Source organism: Malus domestica, chromosome 05 (genome assembly GCF_042453785.1).
Source record: "Malus domestica chromosome 05, GDT2T_hap1".
NCBI lineage: Eukaryota > Viridiplantae > Streptophyta > Magnoliopsida > Rosales > Rosaceae > Malus > Malus domestica.
Genome location: NC_091665.1, coordinates 39,534,525 through 39,556,435, shown reverse-complemented (window position 1 = coordinate 39,556,435; position 21,911 = coordinate 39,534,525). Strand labels below are relative to the sequence as shown.

The window sequence follows — 21,911 nt, the reverse complement described above, 5'->3', positions numbered from 1 at the left end:
GACCGCCAATGCAATATCAAGCTGGAAAATGGGTAAATCGAACACGAGATCTCGGTGCAACGCTCTGGAGTCTTGACTCCCATGACAGTATTTCTTTTCTTTGGATGCTTGGAATTTGGCACTTGGAAGCAGCTTAGAGATTTATGAGCCCGATAAAAAGCTTCACTCCTGGACTTGGTATTTTTGCATGTGAAGCCTTGAGTTTTGGGATGATTGGGCTTTTGTTGGCGGAACATGAGTTTTACAGTATGAGTTGGACTTGGGAGCATCTGAATGTCAAGTTAGCTCTTTTGGGCTCTTTCTCAAGCGTTTATCTAATATAGACCGACCCATAACATAGAGAATTTTTTTTAGTACACTGAAAACACGCCCTAGTTTATCTAGTATTATAACAGCTGTGTATCGGGCTGTGTTTTCAGCACATTGAAACATCTCTTCTTAACATGAATCAAAATTTATAATGATTTGATACTTGATCAAGGATTTAATGGTTATGGGTTTAGTCCCTGCTAAGAGCCGGTCCTTTTTGGAACGTTCGCTTTCTCTTGATATATGCATTGCAAAGTTTATGAAAATTATGATTTGGTCATTATAGGAAGTTTAGTTTACCATCACATGTGTCCTTCGTATGTTAATTTTGTCTATAAAATTAAGTTATTGTTTCTTAATTGCAACAATTAGTGAACTTCATATCTAAAATCGTGAAATTGAAACTATAGGAACTTCGCTTTCTATACGTCAATTTTCTTTGCACACACGCCTCTATCATTGAATTAAATAAATTAAGACAAAATCAATAAACAAAAACAAACTTAAGTGTGTAAAGAAGAAAATAGTGCCCGGAATCATTTTCCAATCACCAATTTGGCCAACAATTTATAAATGTTTCAGGTCGGGTGGTTGCCTTCATGGTTTGGTTGGTTCTGCTGAGTTTTTTTTTGGTTAACAACGAGGTATGAGCTCGAAAGAAAAAGAAGATTACATTGTATTTTTTTATGCCTTTACCCTTTTGTACCAAATTATTTTGGGTCAATTCAATAATTATCATCTACCAAAAAAAAAATTAATTAGAATTAGCAAAAAAATTATGAATTTGGATCATAATCAACGAAAGATTTTTCAGTGTACCAGGAATAGGGTTCGGTACACTAAGTTTCACAAAACAACTGGTTGGATACTTGAAAAGAGAAATTCAATCAATTATTTTGTAACACTTAGTATCCGAACTGTATTCCTAGTACACTGTATTTTATTTAGAATCAACAAGAAATCAAAACAAGAATCCATATGGCTTTAGATTTGCCAACCACCTCTGTAATAATATACAATTGCTTCCACCAATTGAAAGACAAAAAGATTGATAAGATCACCATGCAATTAAATTATGATAAAAATAATAAAGGTTGTTACTGTATCAAATCCTAAATTATACACAAAAACATGCAATCAAATTATGATAAAAATAATAAAGGTTGTTAGTGTATCAAATCCTAAATTATACACTTTTTTGTGGATCTCTTCTGAAAGTCAATTCATCAATTGGATTGGACTAGATTATTTTACCAAAATTTGTTTTCTTCAATTTAATAGACTCCATACATGTACCATAACTTAGACAATGATTGATTTCAATGGAAAATGAAATTTTAGCAAATTGTAAGTTATATATGAACACAAATATGAATAATATTTTGCTACTTAAAGGATGTGTAGGAGTTCTTACTTAAAACTTTCGTTGCCGATTCATAGAACTTCATGTTAATGGTCTAAACCGTTCATATTATAAATCACTCTATAAAGATCATCTCTACAAAGAATCAAATAAAACTAGGGTCGTTTAGTTATCGAATTGTATAAAACAAATTAATGGAATTGATAAAAGTATTACAAACCGTCTATGTACTTTGCTATAATAGATTGATTAAACAACCTTAGTTTTAATTTTTTTTTCAGATATGATTTTTACAAAGTGATTCATAATACGAAGGTTCTGATTATAAGCGCAAAACTTTGTGATTTGAACAAAAAGAGTTTTGAGTAGGAGTTTCTATTCATCATTGAGTAGCCAAACATTATTCCCCAACTCTTGATGTGGAGTGGAATCATGAAGTTGGTGCGGGTTTGCATTAACTTAAATCCTAGTGTTTGTAAACATTATTGTGAACTGCAGTTATTTGTTAAATCAATTGGTCAAGTTAATATGCTCGTTTTTATAAACTGAGTTTAAATTCCGTTTCCGTTTTCCTTTTTGATTTGGTTCTTCCCCTACCAACGGGAGTTTAAAAGACAAAACAAGTAAAATCTTACTTAATAAGAATTTACCCATCTAGGATAAAAATTATAAAGAATATTAAATTTGGATGGCAACTTACACCTATAAGTCTATGTCCTTCCAAACCACTGTTTTGGTGGCTTTGTTTATCAATTGATTAGTTGTTAATTAAATTGTTTCAAAACTTCCTACCTATGCAAAATATAGATGGGAACAAACGAAGTTTAGAAAAAAGAAAAGTAAAATTACTATTTTAACTTTTTTAAGTTAATGTATACCTAAAAAAATGCGTCAAACTTACTTAAAACTCATCTTAAAAACAAAACTAGCAAACGAGCTGTGTTGGGCATGGTTTGTTTTCTTAACGAGCTAACATGAACATGACTTGTCAAACTAACGGGTGAAAAAATATAAACACAAACATGACCATTTCAACCATTACGAATTGCAACCCCCACAAATAATAATAAGGAGAGAGAGCATGAGTTTTTACAAATTGAGATCATATCCGGATTTTTGTATCCGGAGCCAACAGATCCAGAGATTCGAACCGTTTATTTTAAATCATGCGGATGCAGTCCTCATCAGTCCATTTCAATGGTTCACTTAACACAAACTAAGAGTCTGGTTCTCTATTTTTTTCTCTTCAACAGTCCGAATCTTTGAATTTTTAACTCTGGACACAGAGATCCGAAGAAGATCTCGACTCGATTTATACTACTAGATTCATATACAATTCTGAAAACTAGTCATCCTGTCCCATTTCAAAAACTGAAAACTTAGACAAAGCCAAGGTTTGTGCGGATTTACTTTACAAGCGTAACATGGAAAGGTTCATGAAATCAGAAAGAAAAAGCCAGAGACACAGCAAAACATAGAAACATGGCTCAGCTGAATAATTGGCAAACAAAATTAATTTTCTTGTCTTCTTTGTTTTCTTTTCCCGACCAAAATTCACAGATTTCCAAGTGCCCTCTAAATGGTAGGGTACTCTCCCTAAGTACGGAGCAGTACAAATCCATAGCCTTTTTCATAAACACAGAACAAAGATAAGTTTTCAGTGCCACTGTGACAGTCATGTGATATTAACAAAATTTTTGAACTTTTGTTTTTTGGTTAAAATGCACTTTTTTTTGTCATATTTAAGTTTATAACACGAATATCTATTTATTAATAATATACTTTAATTTCGACTCATATTGTGATTTATAAATCAATAATATCACATGACGTCGTGATTGATACATTCCAAAACTTCTCGAAAACAAGGTGTACCCATCTCGGCATCCTATTCCCCACCCACCAGGGCTGGTCCATATATTTTTGTGGCTCGAGGCGATGTAAAAAAATGTGCCCTCATTTCATATAAAAAAATATAATTTGTTTTCACACGTAAGACATCGATAAAATTATATTTAGAAAAACACTTCAAACTCAATAATTTAGAAACACAGAATAATTAATTTATTTTGTATCAAGAGAAGAAAACTAAAAAACTTCGGGCTTACAAGTAGATAGATTATGAGTTTTGTTTTCCATCTGAACTTTTAAAGTGTTTTTGTATAAATTGTCAATTATTTTTTCTTATTTACTAACCTCGTCAATATAAGACTAAAAAAATATTAATGTTTTTGAGTCTTTAAAGATATGTATAAGTAATGAATGAACACTAAATTAAACATTTTGATGACACGTAATATTATTTGCAAATTTGGTCTAAAAATTTAGTCTACACATTACTCTTTGCTAAATATTAGACTTGAATTGGAATGAATATTTAAAAATAGCAACCCACATAGCTACTAGCTAATAAATAAATTAACAACCAAACAAAAATTTGTAAAAATTGAAAAAAATAAACATGCACATAGCATTTCGAACTTAGGACTAGACCTGTAAACGGGTCGAGTTTATTGGGTTTGAGTCGGGTTTAACCCGACCCGTTAAGCTAACGGGTCACCCAAACCCAACCCGTTAAGCTAACGGGTCACCCAAACCCAACCCGTTAAGTTAACGGGTCTTAACGGGTCACCCATTTCACCCGTTTCACCCGTTACTGTTTTTTTTGGTTTTTTTGTGTTTTTTTACACATTTCATCCAAATCAATGCAAAAATGCAGCAGATGATGCAATGCAATTCATGAGCCAACATGGAATGGCAGATTACAATTAAAAGTGCTTCTGGAGGCCTCAACAATTATAGAAAACATTTACTATAAGATGATAAATGTTTTCTATAATAGATCGGGATAAATTGTCAGAATTCAGACCCAAAATTACATAACAAATCAGAAGAAAGTTTACTTAGGCTGGGGAGGAAAGTAGGTCAGTTAGGCAATCATGAATCATGAGCCGTGTTACAACTCACACGTATTTGTTAAATTTCATAGAGCAAAACAAATACAGTTCAGTTGGATATTGTTATGTTCCATTGAAACTCGGGATCTTGGGTTGAAATGACCTGAAGTATATTGTAGAGCTTTAATCCCCACGGCGAGAACTATAACAAGATTGCTAAATAAGGGAACTTAGCCGCTGTTGTCTCCAAACTTATTTATGCTTTGATATATGGTTTGTCTGTGAAATCTTTATTTCTGGGGACTACACTCTATAATCCATATACTTGCTAAGTTACTGCTATATCTGCAATCCAATACCATGTTTGAACCAAAATCTCCCAAAATTTAGAACTAAAAACATCTTGAAACCGGGATAATAACCCGAAGAATCAAATGCAACAAACTAAAACTAACTACTATATATATACTGAAGGGAAGAGCCTTCTCGGAAGTTTGACCAGGATTCATATGCTGTTAGTAGATTGATCACATTTCAATCTAAACAGGATTCAAACAATGTGAAGGCAAACAAGGCTATAACAGCAAAAGCAGAGAGTTTAATGAAAGAAGATTACCTAATAAGCTATTGGGACAATGCTGAACTACGGAACAAAGAGACTAATCAATGTTAGACTATTTATACGGACACTAACTCTAAATCTTAAGGAAGCAAAGACGCAATGCAGAAGAAAAACGAAACCTATAGAAACCAACAGAGCTCTTATGGACAGATCCCTACACATTATACAGTATACATACAAAAAAAACGAAACGAGACACCTAAACTTAACTCTAAAAGGGTTAACAAGAATTAGCGAACTTGTGAGGGGATTACATTGGAACATTCAAGTCTAATGTAGTTTCCCTCTGCTTTCATATGTAATGACGAGTTACACAAAAGTTGGCAATCATTTCAATCTAGCAAATTGCTAGTAGCAATGGTTCTAAATTGTTAAACCTTATGCCTTTCACGGGAACTGGATGAGGAAATAATCTCTGCTCAGGGCATGACGTTCCAATTTCAGATTGGTTAGACTGACCGGTAGCCAGAGTGATAATACTCCAACAACCCAATTCCAATCCAAAAACCAACCAAAATAAACCAAACTCAATACTTTTAACTTAATGGGGGTGAATTAACAGCTCCAATTTACCCAAAAATGGAAATTTTATATGGAGAATATACAAATGAACAAATTTTACACAAAACCCATGAACAAAAAGCAAAACCCAATATCCAAAACACAACAAAAAAAAAACCCTGAAAAGGGTCGAATCTAATATGCAGAGTCCACCTAAAATCGAATCTAATCTGAGAAAAAATAGATGAATGTAATATGCAGAAACGAAAAGTAATCGAAATGAAAGAAAAGGTGGAAGGGAATCGAAGCTTACCAGAGAGAGAGTGGTGGAGTTCAGTAAGATTTTTGAGGTAAGAAGATGAGGCAGCGAACGGCGTGCGATCTCTCAATCTCAGAGAGCAACGAACGGCGCGCGAGCGAGGTAGTGACGAGCAACTCTCAGTCTCAGAGAGCAACGAACGGCGTGCAAGGGAGGCAGCGACAAGCTACCAGTGAGAGACCTAGTAGGAACCTGAGGGTTTTGAAATCTATTGAAATTACACAAAAATCCTTACTAACGGGTGGTTAATGGGTTTCGCGGGTTCACCCAAACTGACCCGTTATTTAATGGGTGATTAACGGGTTGACCCGTTAACCACCCGACCCGTTAACCACCCACCCGAATACTAATTTTAACTGGTCGGGTCGGGTCGGGTTAAAAATGCCTGGCCTACTTAGGACCTCTAGTTAATTTTAAACAACAAAAACCATTGCTTCTAATTAAACTTCTTAATCATTTAGCCAAATTTTATAAATTTATACTGTTATGAAAAGAAATTTGTAAAAATTGGAATGTAAATAAGCACACATGGTGTTTTGAACCTAAGACCTCCTCATTCATTTTAAACAACAAAACCACCTATTCTAGTTAAATTTCTTTGTCATTAAACCAAATTTTATAAATTTATACTCTTATAAAAACATATATAAATATACCGCCCTAATAATTTTTTGTGCCCAATCTACCAGCAAATGAATGACTCTTCAAATGTTGTACTACTGTGTGATTATGCACTCCAATAACTACTATGAATAATCATCAGTTGCTAGCTCTTACCATTTAATTGAAAATGGCATCCACACTTTTTCGTTCAAGAATTCTTTATATCCCTTATGCCTTTTTTGTAAATTCGGCTTACATTTTGTTCATTCTTTTCACAACCAATATAAATCTAAAACTCCTGTTATCCTTTCGCGTCCAACCTATTATTATCTTTAAAGTCCTCATCGGTCACTTTACAAATAAACATATACAATATATATTATTGCACCAGTTATCTGTTATCATCTTCCAGACATGAGCATGTGACCCACTTCGTAAATAATGGAACCCCATCTCAGGCACCCAACTGCTGCAAATTTTCACTCATTAAATAAATAAATAAAAATATTTTGAACAAAAATTAAAAACAATAAAACAAATTTGACCAGAAAATGACCTTTTCCAATCTGTTTCCATCAGCAACCCGTGTTCCTCTTTTTTTTTCTTGTTTTTCTGATACAATCCCATTGCTGCAGCAAAATTTTTTTTCTTCAAGCCTTTTTTTCCTGTTCTATTGAATTTTTCAGTCTCGTTGGTGGAGAAGAAATCTGTCAAAATCTGTCATCTTTGCCACCTTTTGTGACAATCTTCTTTGCTGTAATCCTTTTGCATGTTCTTATCTTCTGTTTTTCTCATTGCTTTTAGTCTCACTGTTGAAGAAGTTTGTCAACCTTGCCACCTTTTGTCACAGTCCTTTGCTTCCCCGCCCACATCTTTGATTTCTTCTTACTTTAGATCTGCAAGGAAATTGGATTTGCTGATTTCTGAGAGTGCAATAAAAATTGCAGTTGGGATTTCAAAAGAACCAGTCTTTTTTCATAGCAGCCATGTTTCTAAACAAGGAAATTCAAATGCAAAAACATGAGTGATGAAGGTAAAATTTGATGGGTTTTTTCAATATTTTGATGGAATTTGAGAAATTAAATGTTAGGATTTTTAATGGTTTTAGTATGATTTGAGCTCTGGTGGAAACTGGGCTGTTCTTGCTTTTTCCATTGGGACCTCTCTTTTCACTAAAAGATACCACTCTTAGAAAATTGGTGATGGCTCTTCTGGGCAGGGAGATTTTTGGGCTGCTTTTTCCGGTGATTTTCTGTGCATTTGCTCAGTCTAAATCTCTTCTGATAAATTGTGGCACGAATTCAAGCATTACTGTGAGTGGTAGGAAATGGGTTGGTGACTTGGCCCCCAACAACAGCATCACTCTCAGCTCCCCTGCCAATGCTGCATCCACAGCTCCCTCAAGTGTTGATTCAACAGCATCCGCGCCGCTGTATGCGACCGCTCGAATTTTCGATGGTGGCTTGAACTACACGTTCCCAGGTAGTAGAGGGAACTACTTTGTTAGGCTCCATTTCTGTCCTTTTCCATTTGATAATTACAATGTGAATGAATCTAGATTTGGAGTTGTGGCAAATGGTCTTAAGTTGATGTCGGAATTCAGCGTTTTGGGTGAGATATCGCGGAAAAATGCGTACTTGTTGAGTTCAGGGAGCAATGTAACTTCTTTCTTGGTTAAGGAGTACATTTTGGCCATCAAAGAGGATGTGCTTGTTTTTGAGTTCATCCCGGTAAAGGGTTCATTTGGATTCGTAAATGCGATTGAAATTGTTCCGGCTATGGATACACTCTTTGCAGGATCAGTTAGTAAAGTGGGTGGAAATGGTGCAAATCAGAATATAAGTTGGCAAGGGATTGAGACTATGTATAGGTTGAATGTTGGGGGTTCGGAAATTGATCCCGGTCAGGATGCAGATCTTTGGAGAACATGGGAACTGGATTTTAGCTACATGATCACAGCAAATGCCGGGTTGGAAATAAGTAACAGTTCCAACATTACCTATTCGTCTGCGAATGATACCTCGGTGGCTCCAATTCTTGTGTATGAAACCGCAAGAACTATGTCCAACACTGAAGTATTGGAGAAAAGGTTCAACATGTCGTGGAAGTTTGAGGTGGATCCTGATTTCGATTATTTAGTTCGACTGCATTTCTGTGAGCTGACTTTTGACAAAGCAAACCAGAGGATCTTCAGAATCTACATAAACAACAGGACTGCAGCAGATAATTTCAATGTTTTTGCCCGTGCGGGGGGCAAGAACAAAGCGTATCATCAGGACTTTTTCGATGTGGTGTCTCCGAAAGTTGACACACTATGGATTCAATTGGGTCCTGACACAGCAGCTGGGGCAGCAGGAACTGATGCTCTCTTGAATGGCTTGGAGATTTTCAAGCTCAGTAGAAATGGGAATCTCGGTTATGTTGAGAAGTATGATTCAGGTGTTACTTCACCACGGGGTTCAAAAACTCGAATTCTTTGGGTGGGAGTTGGAGCAGGTATAGCTTCTGTTGCCATTCTTGCCATTGTCCTTTTCTGTTTCTGCAATAGACGGAGAGGAAAATCACGTGACACGAAAAACACCCCCGCTGGGTGGAGGCCGTTATTCCTTAATGGCTCCATTTTAAACAGCAGTGTCAATGCCAAGGGAGCAGGAAGCCAGAATCCATATGGTTCTGTGGCCTCTATCAGAGCTGGCAAGCGGTTCATGCTACCAGAGATTCGTGCAGCAACGAATAATTTTGATGAAAGTTTAGTAATTGGACTTGGAGGCTTTGGTAAGGTGTACAAAGGGGAGACTGATGTTGGCACTTTCGTAGCAATCAAGCGAGCCAACCCCCAATCTCAGCAAGGACTGGCTGAGTTTGAGACGGAGATTGAGATGCTCTCCAAGCTCAGGCATAGACACTTGGTGTCATTGATTGGATTCTGTGAAGAAAAAAATGAGATGATCTTGGTTTACGAATACATGGGAAATGGGACCCTTAGAAGCCATCTCTTTGGGAGTGATCTCCCACCGCTAACTTTTAAGCAACGAGTAGAAGGGTGCATTGGTGCTGCTCGAGGACTCCATTACCTTCATACTGGAGCAGATAGGGGGATAATCCACAGGGATGTCAAGACAACCAACATACTGCTAGATGAAAATTTTGTTGCGAAAATGTCCGACTTTGGATTGTCTAAAACTGGCCCAGCTTTGGACCACACCCATGTTAGTACTGCAGTTAAAGGAAGCTTCGGATATCTGGACCCTGAATATTATCGACGACAGCAGTTGACAGAGAAATCTGATGTCTACTCGTTTGGCGTGGTGCTGTTTGAAGCTGTTTGTGCTAGGCCAGTCATAAACCCAACCTTGCCAAAAGATCAGATCAATCTCGCAGAATGGGCAATGAAGTGGCAACGAAAGAGATCACTCGAGTCCATCATTGACCGTCGTCTTGAAGGAAACTATTGTCCCGAGGCACTGAAGAAGTTTGGGGAGATAGCGGAGAAATGTCTCGCTGACGAGGGGAAGAGCCGGCCAACAATGGGGGAAGTTCTGTGGCACTTGGAGTATATCTTGCAACTCCACGAAGCTTGGATGAGTAGCAATGCTGGACACAATTCTTTTACAAGTAGTCAGGCTTTTGGGGGAGAAGCAGAAGAGGGCGAAGGACCTCCGAGTTTAGACGAAGAGACAGGTTGCAGCGGAAAGTCGACCGCTAGAAAATCCACTGAATCTGCAGAAGGAGATGAGAGGCATGACAACTGAGGAAGTGATTGTGTTCATTATATTATTGCACTATAATTCCTTCATAATTGTATTTATTTCTACATCAACTTTTGGTTTGTTCTGTTGTAATATATTTGTAGATCATATATACATAAAAACCAATCATGTAATTGCTTTATGAGGTTTTGGTTGTCTACGGAGATGGGCCTTCAAACTTGGACGTAAGAAGGTAGGCATATTGACCCAACTAACTAACCTAACTCACATTCAGGACACCGTTGACCGTTGCAGTCGTCCAATGGAATGCCATTTTCTGTTCCATCTCCGAAAGACCTACCTTTTCCCAAAAATGAAAAGGAAAACCAGTGAGAGAGAGAGAGAGAGAGAGAGAGAGATAGGTTCCGAAGCAAATAAATTATTTTTCGGCTCCATCAATTGATTTTACTTCAATAACAAGAATATACACTTTCATCTAGGTTACAGATTCACACACATTCATCCGAATATAACTTCATTGGGTCTGTTTTATCTTTATTTCGTAACCAAGGTAAGCGGTTTAAAGGGTAAAGAACTATACTCTTTTGTACTGACTATTGGTACGCCAAATCACATCACAGCTCCCAAATTCAAGAAGCAAACTTGCTCGCAATGCTGCAACAGAGCAGCTTCACTGCTTGGAAACCTTCGTCGTCAGGGGAGACTGTACCTAGCTGTTTTAGCAGAGCTTCCTCAGTAGCTTGATCAAATTCAGATCTTGATTTAAACAAGAAGTATCCCCCACACTCCCAAGCAGAAAGGATAGAGTTCGTTGATGTTTGTAGCTGCATAAAATAAATTCCTAATAAGTACGCAAATCAAAAGCGTAGCCAGAAGAGGAGTCACAAGAAAATCAGTCATCAAATTTAGAATGGTGGGCATACAGTTGGAAATTGGACATATTTTATCAAGCAAGCTAATAAAATAATATAGACGTAAAAGCACCTTCACACATATATAGCATGGATGGAGTTTACGGATGAAAACAAAACCATATGCCATTTACCTGAAAAAATAAGAATATCCTTTTGCCATGGTCAGATATCAGCAGATTATATGGAATGAGCTTTTCCTGTAAACACAAACAGATCTCAGCAAGAACCTCCATCATTGTCTTGAAGTGGTTGCTCTCTAATACAAGGGTCTTAATGGGGTAATCTGCAACAGAAGAGATAGACATTCCCTCTTTCCCAGCACCAAAAATTGTATCAAAACGCATGAACTCGACAGGTAAAGGGATTTGAAGGTAGCAGGCCTGCATGCAAATGTATTTTTTAATTATTGCATGAACAGAAATAAAGTTTTGATCTGAATTTCATAAAGAAAAAGAAAAGCAACGAATATAAGCCATCCTATACCTGGAAATACATACGAGGAGCACTAGGTGAATAGTCATAGAATAGGCGAAAAGAGCAATTATTTATTTCAACAGCAACGTGCAGTATAAGTTCCAATGATCTTTTATCCAGGAACTGGTGAATAATTTTAGAGCCATGTGGTACCAAGAAGACATGACCATATTCCACAGGGGATGCCTGAAAAATAAGCAATGAATTGATTGGTTCTTACCTCAATACATGTTATCAGGATATCTACAAGACTCAAGTCCTCAAAACAATTTATTCAAATACTATGAACCTATAAAGCCTCTGTGGCAACTTGTCAAGAAAATCAGCAAAAATATGCATATACATCTCCACTTTGCATGATTATTTGGTCGGGCTATCACGAGTTTGATTATATGACTATTCATGGTACTATAAATAGATAAGCAGTGCCTTACATGACAATATTCATGACAATTTCATACAGACAATTATTGATTCTATGACTATTCATGGTACTATAAATAGATAAGCAGTGCCTTACATTGATAGCAATAAGTAAGGCACAATCAGGCACAGCAGCTGAAAGAACAAGCTCAGCGTTCGACTTTTCACCACTTGCAACAGAAAAGAGTAACTCCTCCTGCCGTTCCATCCAACTAAACTTGAACATATCTTCTTGGCAGAAACTTATGTTCTTGCCCATCCTTGGCATAAAATCCCTACTCCATCCTTCGTTAAACTGAGCAATGAACTTCTTCCTGCCACGAACGACCTGCACAAGCCACAAACCATCTCCAACTATAAGTGCCTTTATTTAAATCATCAATGTTAAAAGAAAAATCAGGCTATAGGATAACAAAGACCTTAATTTCAGATGCTGTCACATCGTATCTGAATAGACCTTTCCACATTCGATCTTCCCACTGCATACAACAACAACAACAACAAAACCTTTTCCCACTAAGTGGGGTCGGCTATATGAATCTACAAGTAGCAACATTATAATTCACAATGCTCAATACCTGAGCAAGAACAATAGAATCTAATACACTCTCTTCTTCTTCTCCTTCTAGCACGCACGAAATGCGTCCAGCACAACCATCATCCAATATCGAATTGCTACCGAAGCGGTACAAGGGGATTTTTATACCTGTAAACATTCCTTCATTAATACACGAAAAAAATCCATGGGAACGATAAAAGCAACAAAATTTGAAGTCCTTCTGATAGTATAAATCGATCGAAAACAACACGATCAATACAAATATAACAAGAAAATAAATAAAAAAACAGATACTACTCAATAAAATTCAACCAGAAATATTCAAACCCATCAAATCAAAAGCAAGAAAAATCACAAACCTTGCACAGAAAATGGAGAGCATTGTGATAAAAAGTCACCATCTTGAAGCTGCTTAACCGTAACCATTTCCTACTGCTTAATAAAAAACGAAGTATTCTGAAAAATGACGAAAAACCCAGAAGGGGAAACACAGGCGGTCGTCGTTTTCAGCAGCAACCACCGCCGGCAAGGAAGGTGAGATCGGAGGGATGCCCACCGGCCGAGGGTAGGGCGCCGCGACCGCCGTGAAACGAAGGGCATGCAAGCAGCGAATTAGGGAAGGCTCTCATGCATTCTCTGCTGCCTCTCGAAATCTTAATCCTAATGATTGCTTTGATTAGAGCCGTGATTGCATCCACGAAGCCAGCCCTCGCCGGACCAGCGATTCCGAGTCTTGAAATTGGTCGAGACTGTCGAGAATCGCGATCGGAAAAATCTGTATCTAACTCTGTTTCTTCGTTTGATATTTTTCTCTCTCTGTGTTCTTCTATCTCGTCACGTCTTGTGATTTCCATCTCTGTGCCACCTAGTATGAATAGCATAAAGTTCGAAATCTACCGGCTGCTATTTTGACGAATGGGAGTCAACACGTGAGTTATGGTTCTGAGTCTTTTGACCGATCTCAGCCGTTCATGTTAAAGATATTACGTACTGTTTTTAGAGAGAGGTTTTTCAATCTGGTCGGTACACAGAATAGTACAGTATATGTTATTATACAAATAGTGAAATATGTGTCTTTAAAATGTTAATAACTTTGAAAAATAATTTTTTTTAGTATTTATATAAAAATATGCGGTGTAATCTTCGTGTTTCAATCATAATGAAAATTTTCTCTTATTTTTTAATTTTGGATATTCGGTCCGATCGATTTTATGGTTTTTTGGGTAGAGAGAGGGGGCCATCGGCCCCAAAACGGATATGACAACGCATATTCCATTTATCTGACAACGTCCATACGCTTGATCTTGGATAATAGATAATCTAATTTGGTATTAAATTCGTCATTTACGAGATTTAAGCTTAAAATCTCTCACTTTCAAGTAAAGAAAAATACTATTAAATCACAGTACTGATTGACAACATCAATTTTATTAATAAGTCTATATATAATTTCATAGTAAAGTTCAGGACTATTGCGCAACTAAGGCTAATTTTTTTTTGTTAACAACTTATTTATTTATGTATTTTACATGCTCGACGTAGTGCAAATGTCGAGGCACACAGATCAGCCAGGTTAACTTTAATTCATGAGTCGGATTTTGTTTGGTTTGATGATCCTCTGAATGTTATCTGTAACATTCGCATAAAATTGTACCGAAAACTTGAAGATAAAATTTAATTTATGTTTATGGTGGTGTGGGATGCTCTTTTTTTCTTTAGACCGGTTTGATCCTGGCAATATTTTTATCGAGGCCCATGTTATGGGAAAATGATCCTCTTTGGATTCTCTTTGTGGGGATCCGGGGATAGATCAATCATGACCGTTCATCATAGATCGTGCGGTTAGTTTTCATTAGATACTATTTATATTCACTTTTAAATTTTAAATGATTTCTGACCGCACAATGAACGGCCGTGATTGATGGATCCAAAGAAGATCATTTTCCCATGTTATGCGCCATTCTTCACTTTTGTACGTTTTTCAACTACTATCAACGAATATCGTACTTCCTGTTAAAAAAACAATAACAAGTAAAAAAATATGTAGAAGTGAAAGAAGAGGAGAAATTTTTCAGTACAAATATGATTCGGTACATTAAGGGCACGTTTGTTACACCTCCTTAGGAGGGATTGGCTTGGACTACCTTAAGTAGGACTATAATCCTACGTTTGGTAGGTTGTGGGACTAAAATAAATGGGACTCGCCTCGACTACGAGTCCCTGCGAGGCGTGCTAGCCGGTCTTCACCAGTCCCCCCAAAAACCACGGGATTAGCTAGGAACTTCGCTTCGTTCTGCTTGATTCACCTCATCGACCTCGATTTCGACGACATCTCTCTTCGTCCTGCTTGATTCACCTCCCTGCGAGCCCTTCTGTGAGTTCTGGGCTTCTTCCTCCTCCCTGCAAGGGTTCTTCCACCACCAACATCAACCACAAAAAATCCCCCATCTCATATTTCCCACCACCAACCATCACCCACAAAAAATCCCCAATCCCATATTTCCTGCTGCCACAATCGCTATGGACGAGCCATCCGAGAAGCTCCAGAACCTCAAGTCGCTGAATTCTCTGCCAGCAGCAGGTGGAGTTGCTGGTGCGGCAAGGCAGATTTGGGTGGACAAAAAAAAGAGAGAGGAAGATGAAATGGTAGAGAAAGAGGAGAGGGGAGGGATGCAACGAGCGGAAAAAAAGAGAGAGAGGAAGATGTTCTGGGAAGGAGATGAAATGGCAGAGAAAAGGAGAGGGGAGGGCTGGCGGACAAAAGAAGATAAAAGGAAAATGATAATTTAATAATAAAATATTAATATATATAGATTAAATTAATGATAAAATAATGTAAATATAAATTTAATAATAAAATATATTAGTCCTGCTTTTTAATCCGACACTGCACCAAACGCTTCACTAAATTAGTCCAGCTTAGTCTAATCTAAGCCAGTCCAGCTTAGTCCCTGAAGCTAGTCCAGTCCGAGATAGTCCGGTGCAACAAACGTACCCTAATTGTTATAATTAGAATATTTCAGTGCGTTTGGGTGTCGCGAGTGCGTGTCAACTGCCCGGACTAGGGTTCGAACCGTTGGGTATAAAGAAGCACAGAGAGCTAGTAGCTGAAACCTTTCTCACTCCCCTCCTCCTCATCCTCCCACTCCCTCCGTACAAAAACCCCAGAAGCTCTCAGAACCCTCACTCCGTCGTCTGCGTCTTTCTCTCGGAATCCAAAAATGCCTCCGAAATCTGCAAAATCCAAGGAAGCACCTGCCGAGCGACCCATCCTCGGCCGATTCTCTTCTCACCTCAAGATTGGCATTGTAAGCTCACAATCTCTGATTCTCCACTTTGTTATTTTCTGTTTGTTTCCCGAGAAAATTAGGAACTGGGCTGGAAAAAGATTGAACAAAGTCGGAGTGAATCCATGTGCTCTGGGATTATTAGTAATTTCGGTGCATTTGTAAGCAATCTTTCATCGAATTTGGTCATTTTCCGACTCCATGTATTTATTTTTGGGTTGAGTCGTAGTTAATTTGCTTTCCATGGAAGTTTAAGACTTGAAATTAATCCAATTTTATGAATTTATTTGTTTATTGTTTCTGGTTAGGTTGGATTGCCGAATGTTGGAAAATCTACTCTGTTTAACACTCTCACAAAGTTGTCCATACCTGCCGAGAACTTCCCTTTCTGCACAATTGAACCCAATGAAGCCCGTGTTAATGTTCCCGATGAGCGATTTGACTGGCTTTGCCAGTTATACAAGCCGAAAAGCGAGGTTTGTCCTCTCACTTGATCTACCGTTCGGAAATATGAATTGTGATATTATTTTCCGCAAGGCCATTGGCTTTCTGAGCTTATTATTCATGCATCTAAGGTTCTTATGTTTTCTTGAACTTTTTCTTGACATGCAGGTCTCAGCTTTTCTGGAAATCCATGATATTGCCGGACTTGTTCGGGGTGCCCATGAAGGACAAGGGTTGGGCAACAGTTTCTTATCCCATATCCGTGCAGTTGATGGCATTTTTCACGTTCTGCGTAAGATGTTCATAACTTTGCTGCACTTCATTCTTGAATACTGTTATCTTAGAGGTTATAGTACTTCTGTAACATCCAAAATCACATATTTTTCCCATAAGTTGCCCATCTTCGCTTTTAGTTCTTAGGAACAAGAAATTTCCCTCTATCTTACAACCAATACATAAACCCTGATTTACGTTATTGAGTGTTGCAATTTCATTGGTAATTATCTGGAGAGGTCTCTTTCGCCCTCTTGCTTCCTTTTTTTTCTTCTCTTTCTTCTCATGTTGTTTTTCATTTTTTAAATGGTCTTATATGAGTGTAATGCCACTATGAAATTTACTGTTCTCTTTAACCATGTATACAGGTGCATTTGAAGATCCGGATATCATCCATGTTGATGATACTGTGGATCCTGTGAGGGATTTGGAGATTATCAGTGCAGAATTGCGCCTAAAGGTGCACTTGATAGTCAATGATTCTCTAACTATGACTGATTCTTGATTTCTGCTTACGATCTATAATTAAAACTATAATTTGTGATTTGCTTATGATCTCATTTAGCGTTTTTCTTTTTTCTTTTTGCAGTTAAACTTATCCATCCATATTGAATTTTAAGAGAGTTATATGTTATGTTTTGCAGGACATTGAATTCATTGAGAGGAGGACAGAAGATCTTGAAAAGAGCATGAAGAGGAGCAATGAGAAGGCATTAAAGATTGAGCATGAGTTGTGCCAAAAGGTTTGATCCATGAGATAGTGTCTAATATTTTTTATTTTCATGTGCAACCTTTCTTTATGTATATCATAGTCTTGTATTGAATCTATTGAGATTCCAATTTCAATCACTTAACTTTTGCCAATAATGTACCTGTATTATTGTAAGTAATAGAGAATGTTTGTTACTCATGGTTTATCTAGTATTGGAGGTTTTTCATACTTGTGGTTTTAGAATTTAGAATTTCCTCTGAATGCCTGGGAAAATACTGTATTAGTGTTTGAACTGATATGACAAGCTAGACACTTAACTAAAAGCATTAACCATATTGGTGTTCAAAGTGATACGTCTAATTTCTACCCCTTTATTTTGCATGGGTATGATGGCTGGGATGACATAATGTATTAAGAAAAGATAGTCACAACAATGTACAAGGGGGATGGGAAATAAATCATGTGAAAAAAGAGGTTGTTTCCTATGTTACATTTCACAACTGGAATGTTTTCCCATCTTCCTTGGTTTCATAGCATGTTTTCCCATCTGTATTTATTGTCTTTTCATGATGCTTGCATTTTTCTGATGCTTTCATCTCTAAATGATCTAGCGTGCATTTTACTAATTTATATCTATTTACAATTACCTACTGATTTTGAACATTGATTGTGGATCTAAAGATCAAGGCATGGCTTGAGGATGGGAAAGATGTCCGTCTAGGGGAGTGGAAAGCTGCTGAAGTTGAGATCCTGAATCCCTTTCAATTGCTAACAGCCAAGCCTGTTGTTTACTTGGTAACTTTTCCTTACCATGGCGACTTCGTAATTTTTCTGTACATGTTGCACACTATATCTATCTTCTATGTTTGGTATCTTCTACTTCATAGTTTTTCCTAAAATCAGCATATGTAAACGATAATTTTTTTTTCTTGTAAACAAATGGAAGTGTTGGTATATCTTTCGCATGTTGACCTCCTCGACAAATCTATGGAAATCTTTTATTTTTTGTTCTTTTTATGAGCATATCATGTTTTCTTTAAAAAATGTATTCGAAAGGAATCATATGAAGAGTCTTTAGTGGGACATTTATAAAAAATACTTAGACAAAAGAGTTTTGTTGTATTTTTCTTGTTTATACCCCTCGAAAGAAAATTTTCTGAAACATGTATAAAATGTGCAAAGGACCATTCTAATTTCCTACATTTTTTTCTTCTAAAATGTAATTGTTTGTCAAGTTGTACAAATTGTTTTGCTACAAGCCTTTTTGGCCACTTATGTTTGTTTAGCTGGCCTTCAAAGCCTTAGGATCTCACTTTTAGCTATGTGCATATGAGGATTTGTCATATCTGTAACTATATTATTTCCACAGGTTAACATGAATGAGAAAGATTACCAGAGGAAAAAGAACAAGTTCTTGCCAAAGATCCATGCGTGGTATGGCCAAACCTTCTGATATTTATTCTCTATCCACTCTCTCTTGCTCTGTGTGTTTGCATGCTTCTGCTTGCATTTTTTTTTTTATCATTGTGCATGTCTGAGTCTATCTGTGTATGCAAGTAGTTGTGTTCACATATGGCAACTTTTTTGTGCGTTTCAGTTCTCTTTATAGCTTTCACACATTTTACTATAGGATTCATACTGTTGGTTACCTAAACAGGTTTTTTGCCATGAAAAGCTTAAAACACGTAGTTATGCTTCATAGATTGATTTAAAGTGTTTGCATGCATTAGCTTTCTTAGGCTTTATTCTACCATTTTCCTGCAGAATGTTCCTAAATATGTTACATCTTGAAACAAATCATGTGGTGAAGATAACAGTAAAACTGCCATTTTCCATGTTATAGGGTGCAGGAACATGGAGCTGAACCAATTATTCCATTCAGCTGTGCATTAGAAAGGAATCTCGCTGATTTGCCACCTGAAGAAGCAGCAAAGTATTGTGAGCAGAACAACGTGCAAAGGTTAGTTCAACCCTTGTTGTGTTGAGTTAATGGAGTTTATGAATGCTGGCATATGGTTTATATCTTTCACTAGTAGCTAATTTGTTTTATTTCTTGGAAGAAAAGAAACACTGGCACACGCTGCTACCTTTTCTTATTTGTGCCATCCTTAATTGATCTTGTTTTGCAATTTTATGTATACCGTCCGTGTTCGAAGGACCTTTACAATCTTTTATCTTGGGTTAAGTCAAGTCATAGTTTGGCTACTTCTACTCTGATTCCTGAGTAACCTCCCTGAGTAATTTTCGGATATCAGTATGATTATTTGTCATTAGAGTCCCTTAGTATCTCTCTATTGGCAATATGTTCACGGGGTCTTGCAGTGGAGGAACAGAGTGGATATTTAGTATGTAATTTGTATGCTGACTGGATCAAATCTTCTACAGTGCCCTTACCAAGATCATAAAAACTGGATTTTCAGCGATTAATCTGATATACTTTTTCACCGCTGGACCTGATGAGGTAAAATATTAACACTTGCTCTCTTTACCATTCTTTTGAAGTTAAACTTAATGCCACTTGTCTAGGGTTACTGTTTTTTTGCTTGTACTTGATCTGAGTCTATCAACTACTATCACATTTGGCAGGTGAAGTGCTGGCAAATTAGGCGGCAGACGAAAGCTCCTCAAGCTGCAGGGGCCATCCATACTGATTTCGAGAGAGGGTTCATTTGTGCTGAGGTTATTTCTTGCATATATTAAATCTTATCTGGCAATAATTCTTTAATAATATTTTTACCAGCTCTAGTTCCAATATACGATATACGAATACAAGAGATTGCTTGGCCCACTCCATGTTCAGTAAAAATGTCTTTTCTGTTCAAACTTATGCAAGAAAAAGAAATTGAAGAAAAAACGCTATATTACTGTCTGCTGTCACCGTTATATTACTGCTTCTCTGCTATCATCACCAAAGTGCCCCTGCCTGTTTGGATTAGAGGATGTACTAGATCTATCAAGTTCATTGACTGGGTTTCTTTCTTCATTTACAGGTCATGAAATTTGATGATCTGAAGGAACTCGGAAGTGAGCCAGCTGTTAAGGTATGAGATACGTTCTGAACAATGTCTTGTGGGCTTTAAATCTAATTCTCGATCATATCATTGCTTTCGTGACATATAAATAGTAGGATCGTGTTCCCATGATTTACAGTCCCTAGATAGCCCAAAGCTGCCATCCAGTCGGTTGTCAGCACTCACCCAAAGGCTTTTAGCGTCCATAGCTTTGAATTATAGAAGGAATTAATACTGGTTTACAAAGAGGATCCTCTGCTGTTTCGGCACACCTATGTGTTGTGCTACGCGAGGAATTATCATATGTTTTAACTTGCTAATTAATTTCACATGTCTTCGTTGTTTCAGGCTGCTGGTAAGTACAGACAGGAGGGGAAGACATACGTGGTCCAAGATGCAGATGTCATATTCTTCAAGTTTAATGTTTCTGGGGGCGGGAAGAAGTGAGCAGCATCTCCACTCCAGCACAGCGTCTATCTTAATATGCTGATTCAGTGAGTGCATTTCGATGTCATTCATATGATTGTATACCTGCATCGTTAAAAATGATAAACAACTGGTCGCGTGTTCTGTATCTTCGGGCTAGATTTTTGTTCTGCTAGTTCAGTTGCCACTGCTTTGATATATGTTGGAAGTTGATTGTAGACTTGTGAAGAGCAAATAGATAATACAAGATGTATCTGAAATCTCCTATGTATCCGGATTCTAAATTGGATTTCTTTTTAACTCGCCATTCAAAAATTTTAGGATACTCTGGATGTTTTAACCGTTATATTCTAATTTTTATATTTTTAAACAAAAATCCAACCGTTAAAACACAGAGTATCCCATACTCTGGACACCGTAGAAAATCCTGTGGAGGTAAATCGAAATATCACAAGAGTTGTATATTGTTGAGTAAATCGTATCATTGGGGAGGGTAAAACTATTGTTATTGAGGGTAGTGCCCAACACCCCCAACCTAACTTTTTTGTCTCGTACCCCCTCTTTTTCGATCATAAGATCGAGAAATAGGGGATAGTTGATTATGGGCAGGAAAGAATAAGTATGGTATATTATGGGTTACGCTTCTTATTTACCTTTTTTTTTTTGTTTTCTGTTTCGTTTTAGAATAAGATTTAACCTAGAATGTGGAATCTATTCCTTTCCTTTCTTTATTAAAAGAAGTTGAAGATAGATAGTACTAGATAATAAGCCCGCGCGTTGCGGCGGGAACCAACTGTCATGTATGAACATAGGGACACGTGAATGAATGACGTAGATAAGATAAGCAGCTTGGCTTTTATATACATTTAACTTAGTATGGCTTATTCAGGTACACCAAGAATCGCCACTATATTTGAAATGAATTTGGTGGATTAGAAACACTGTAATCTCACGCAACTAAGATCATCTAATACTTTCAACACTATTTGCAACTCAACTACAATACCTATTATTGATTAAGAATTAATTCCTAACCCACTACTCAAAAACCTAAATTCATAAGA

At 37.1% G+C, this 21,911-nt stretch overlaps 3 protein-coding genes across 12 annotated transcripts; 2 read left to right on the top strand and 1 right to left on the bottom strand.

Moving 5' to 3' along the window:
* Nucleotides 1-6,814: 6,814 nt before the first annotated feature.
* Nucleotides 6,815-13,575, bottom strand: LOC103435625 (GDP-L-galactose phosphorylase 2-like). Of its 9 annotated transcripts, XR_011580815.1 has the most exons (11): nt 13,054-13,575; nt 12,714-12,841; nt 12,555-12,614; nt 12,233-12,463; nt 11,722-11,898; nt 11,370-11,618; nt 10,905-11,148; nt 10,584-10,660; nt 8,614-10,334; nt 7,171-7,510; nt 6,815-7,080 (listed from the first exon to the last, which is right to left on the bottom strand). XR_011580815.1 is itself a non-coding variant. In XM_070821424.1 (8 exons), the coding sequence occupies exons 1-7, from the start codon at nt 13,118-13,120 to the stop codon at nt 10,954-10,956; spliced, it is 1,107 nt and encodes a 368-aa protein (XP_070677525.1). In that variant the 5' UTR covers nt 13,121-13,575; the 3' UTR covers nt 7,378-7,510; nt 10,905-10,953. The 9 variants fall into 9 exon arrangements, 7 of the variants coding, with proteins under 7 accessions (XP_070677525.1, XP_070677522.1, XP_070677524.1 ...); XR_011580816.1 differs by lacking the exons at nt 6,815-7,080; nt 7,171-7,510 and having other exon boundaries at nt 9,521-10,334; nt 10,593-10,660; XM_070821424.1 differs by lacking the exons at nt 6,815-7,080; nt 8,614-10,334; nt 10,584-10,660 and having other exon boundaries at nt 7,378-7,510.
* LOC103435626 (probable receptor-like protein kinase At1g30570) lies at nt 7,221-10,505 on the top strand. 2 transcript variants are annotated; one of them, XM_070821419.1, is made up of 2 exons: nt 7,221-7,647; nt 7,834-10,505. In XM_070821419.1, the coding sequence occupies exon 2, from the start codon at nt 8,204-8,206 to the stop codon at nt 10,364-10,366; it is 2,163 nt and encodes a 720-aa protein (XP_070677520.1). In that variant the 5' UTR covers nt 7,221-7,647; nt 7,834-8,203; the 3' UTR covers nt 10,367-10,505. The 2 variants fall into 2 exon arrangements, with proteins under 2 accessions (XP_070677520.1, XP_008372238.3); XM_008374016.3 differs by having other exon boundaries at nt 7,509-10,505.
* Nucleotides 13,576-15,577: 2,002 nt separating the features above from the next.
* On the top strand, nt 15,578-21,107 carry LOC103435624 (obg-like ATPase 1). The gene is made up of 12 exons (XM_008374014.4): nt 15,578-16,002; nt 16,290-16,457; nt 16,594-16,717; nt 17,067-17,158; nt 17,343-17,441; nt 18,092-18,205; nt 18,780-18,844; nt 19,254-19,370; nt 19,796-19,871; nt 19,997-20,089; nt 20,401-20,451; nt 20,770-21,107. Exons 1-12 carry the CDS (start codon nt 15,916-15,918, stop codon nt 20,866-20,868), a joined length of 1,185 nt encoding a protein of 394 aa, XP_008372236.1. The 5' UTR covers nt 15,578-15,915; the 3' UTR covers nt 20,869-21,107.
* Nucleotides 21,108-21,911: the final 804 nt, after the last annotated feature.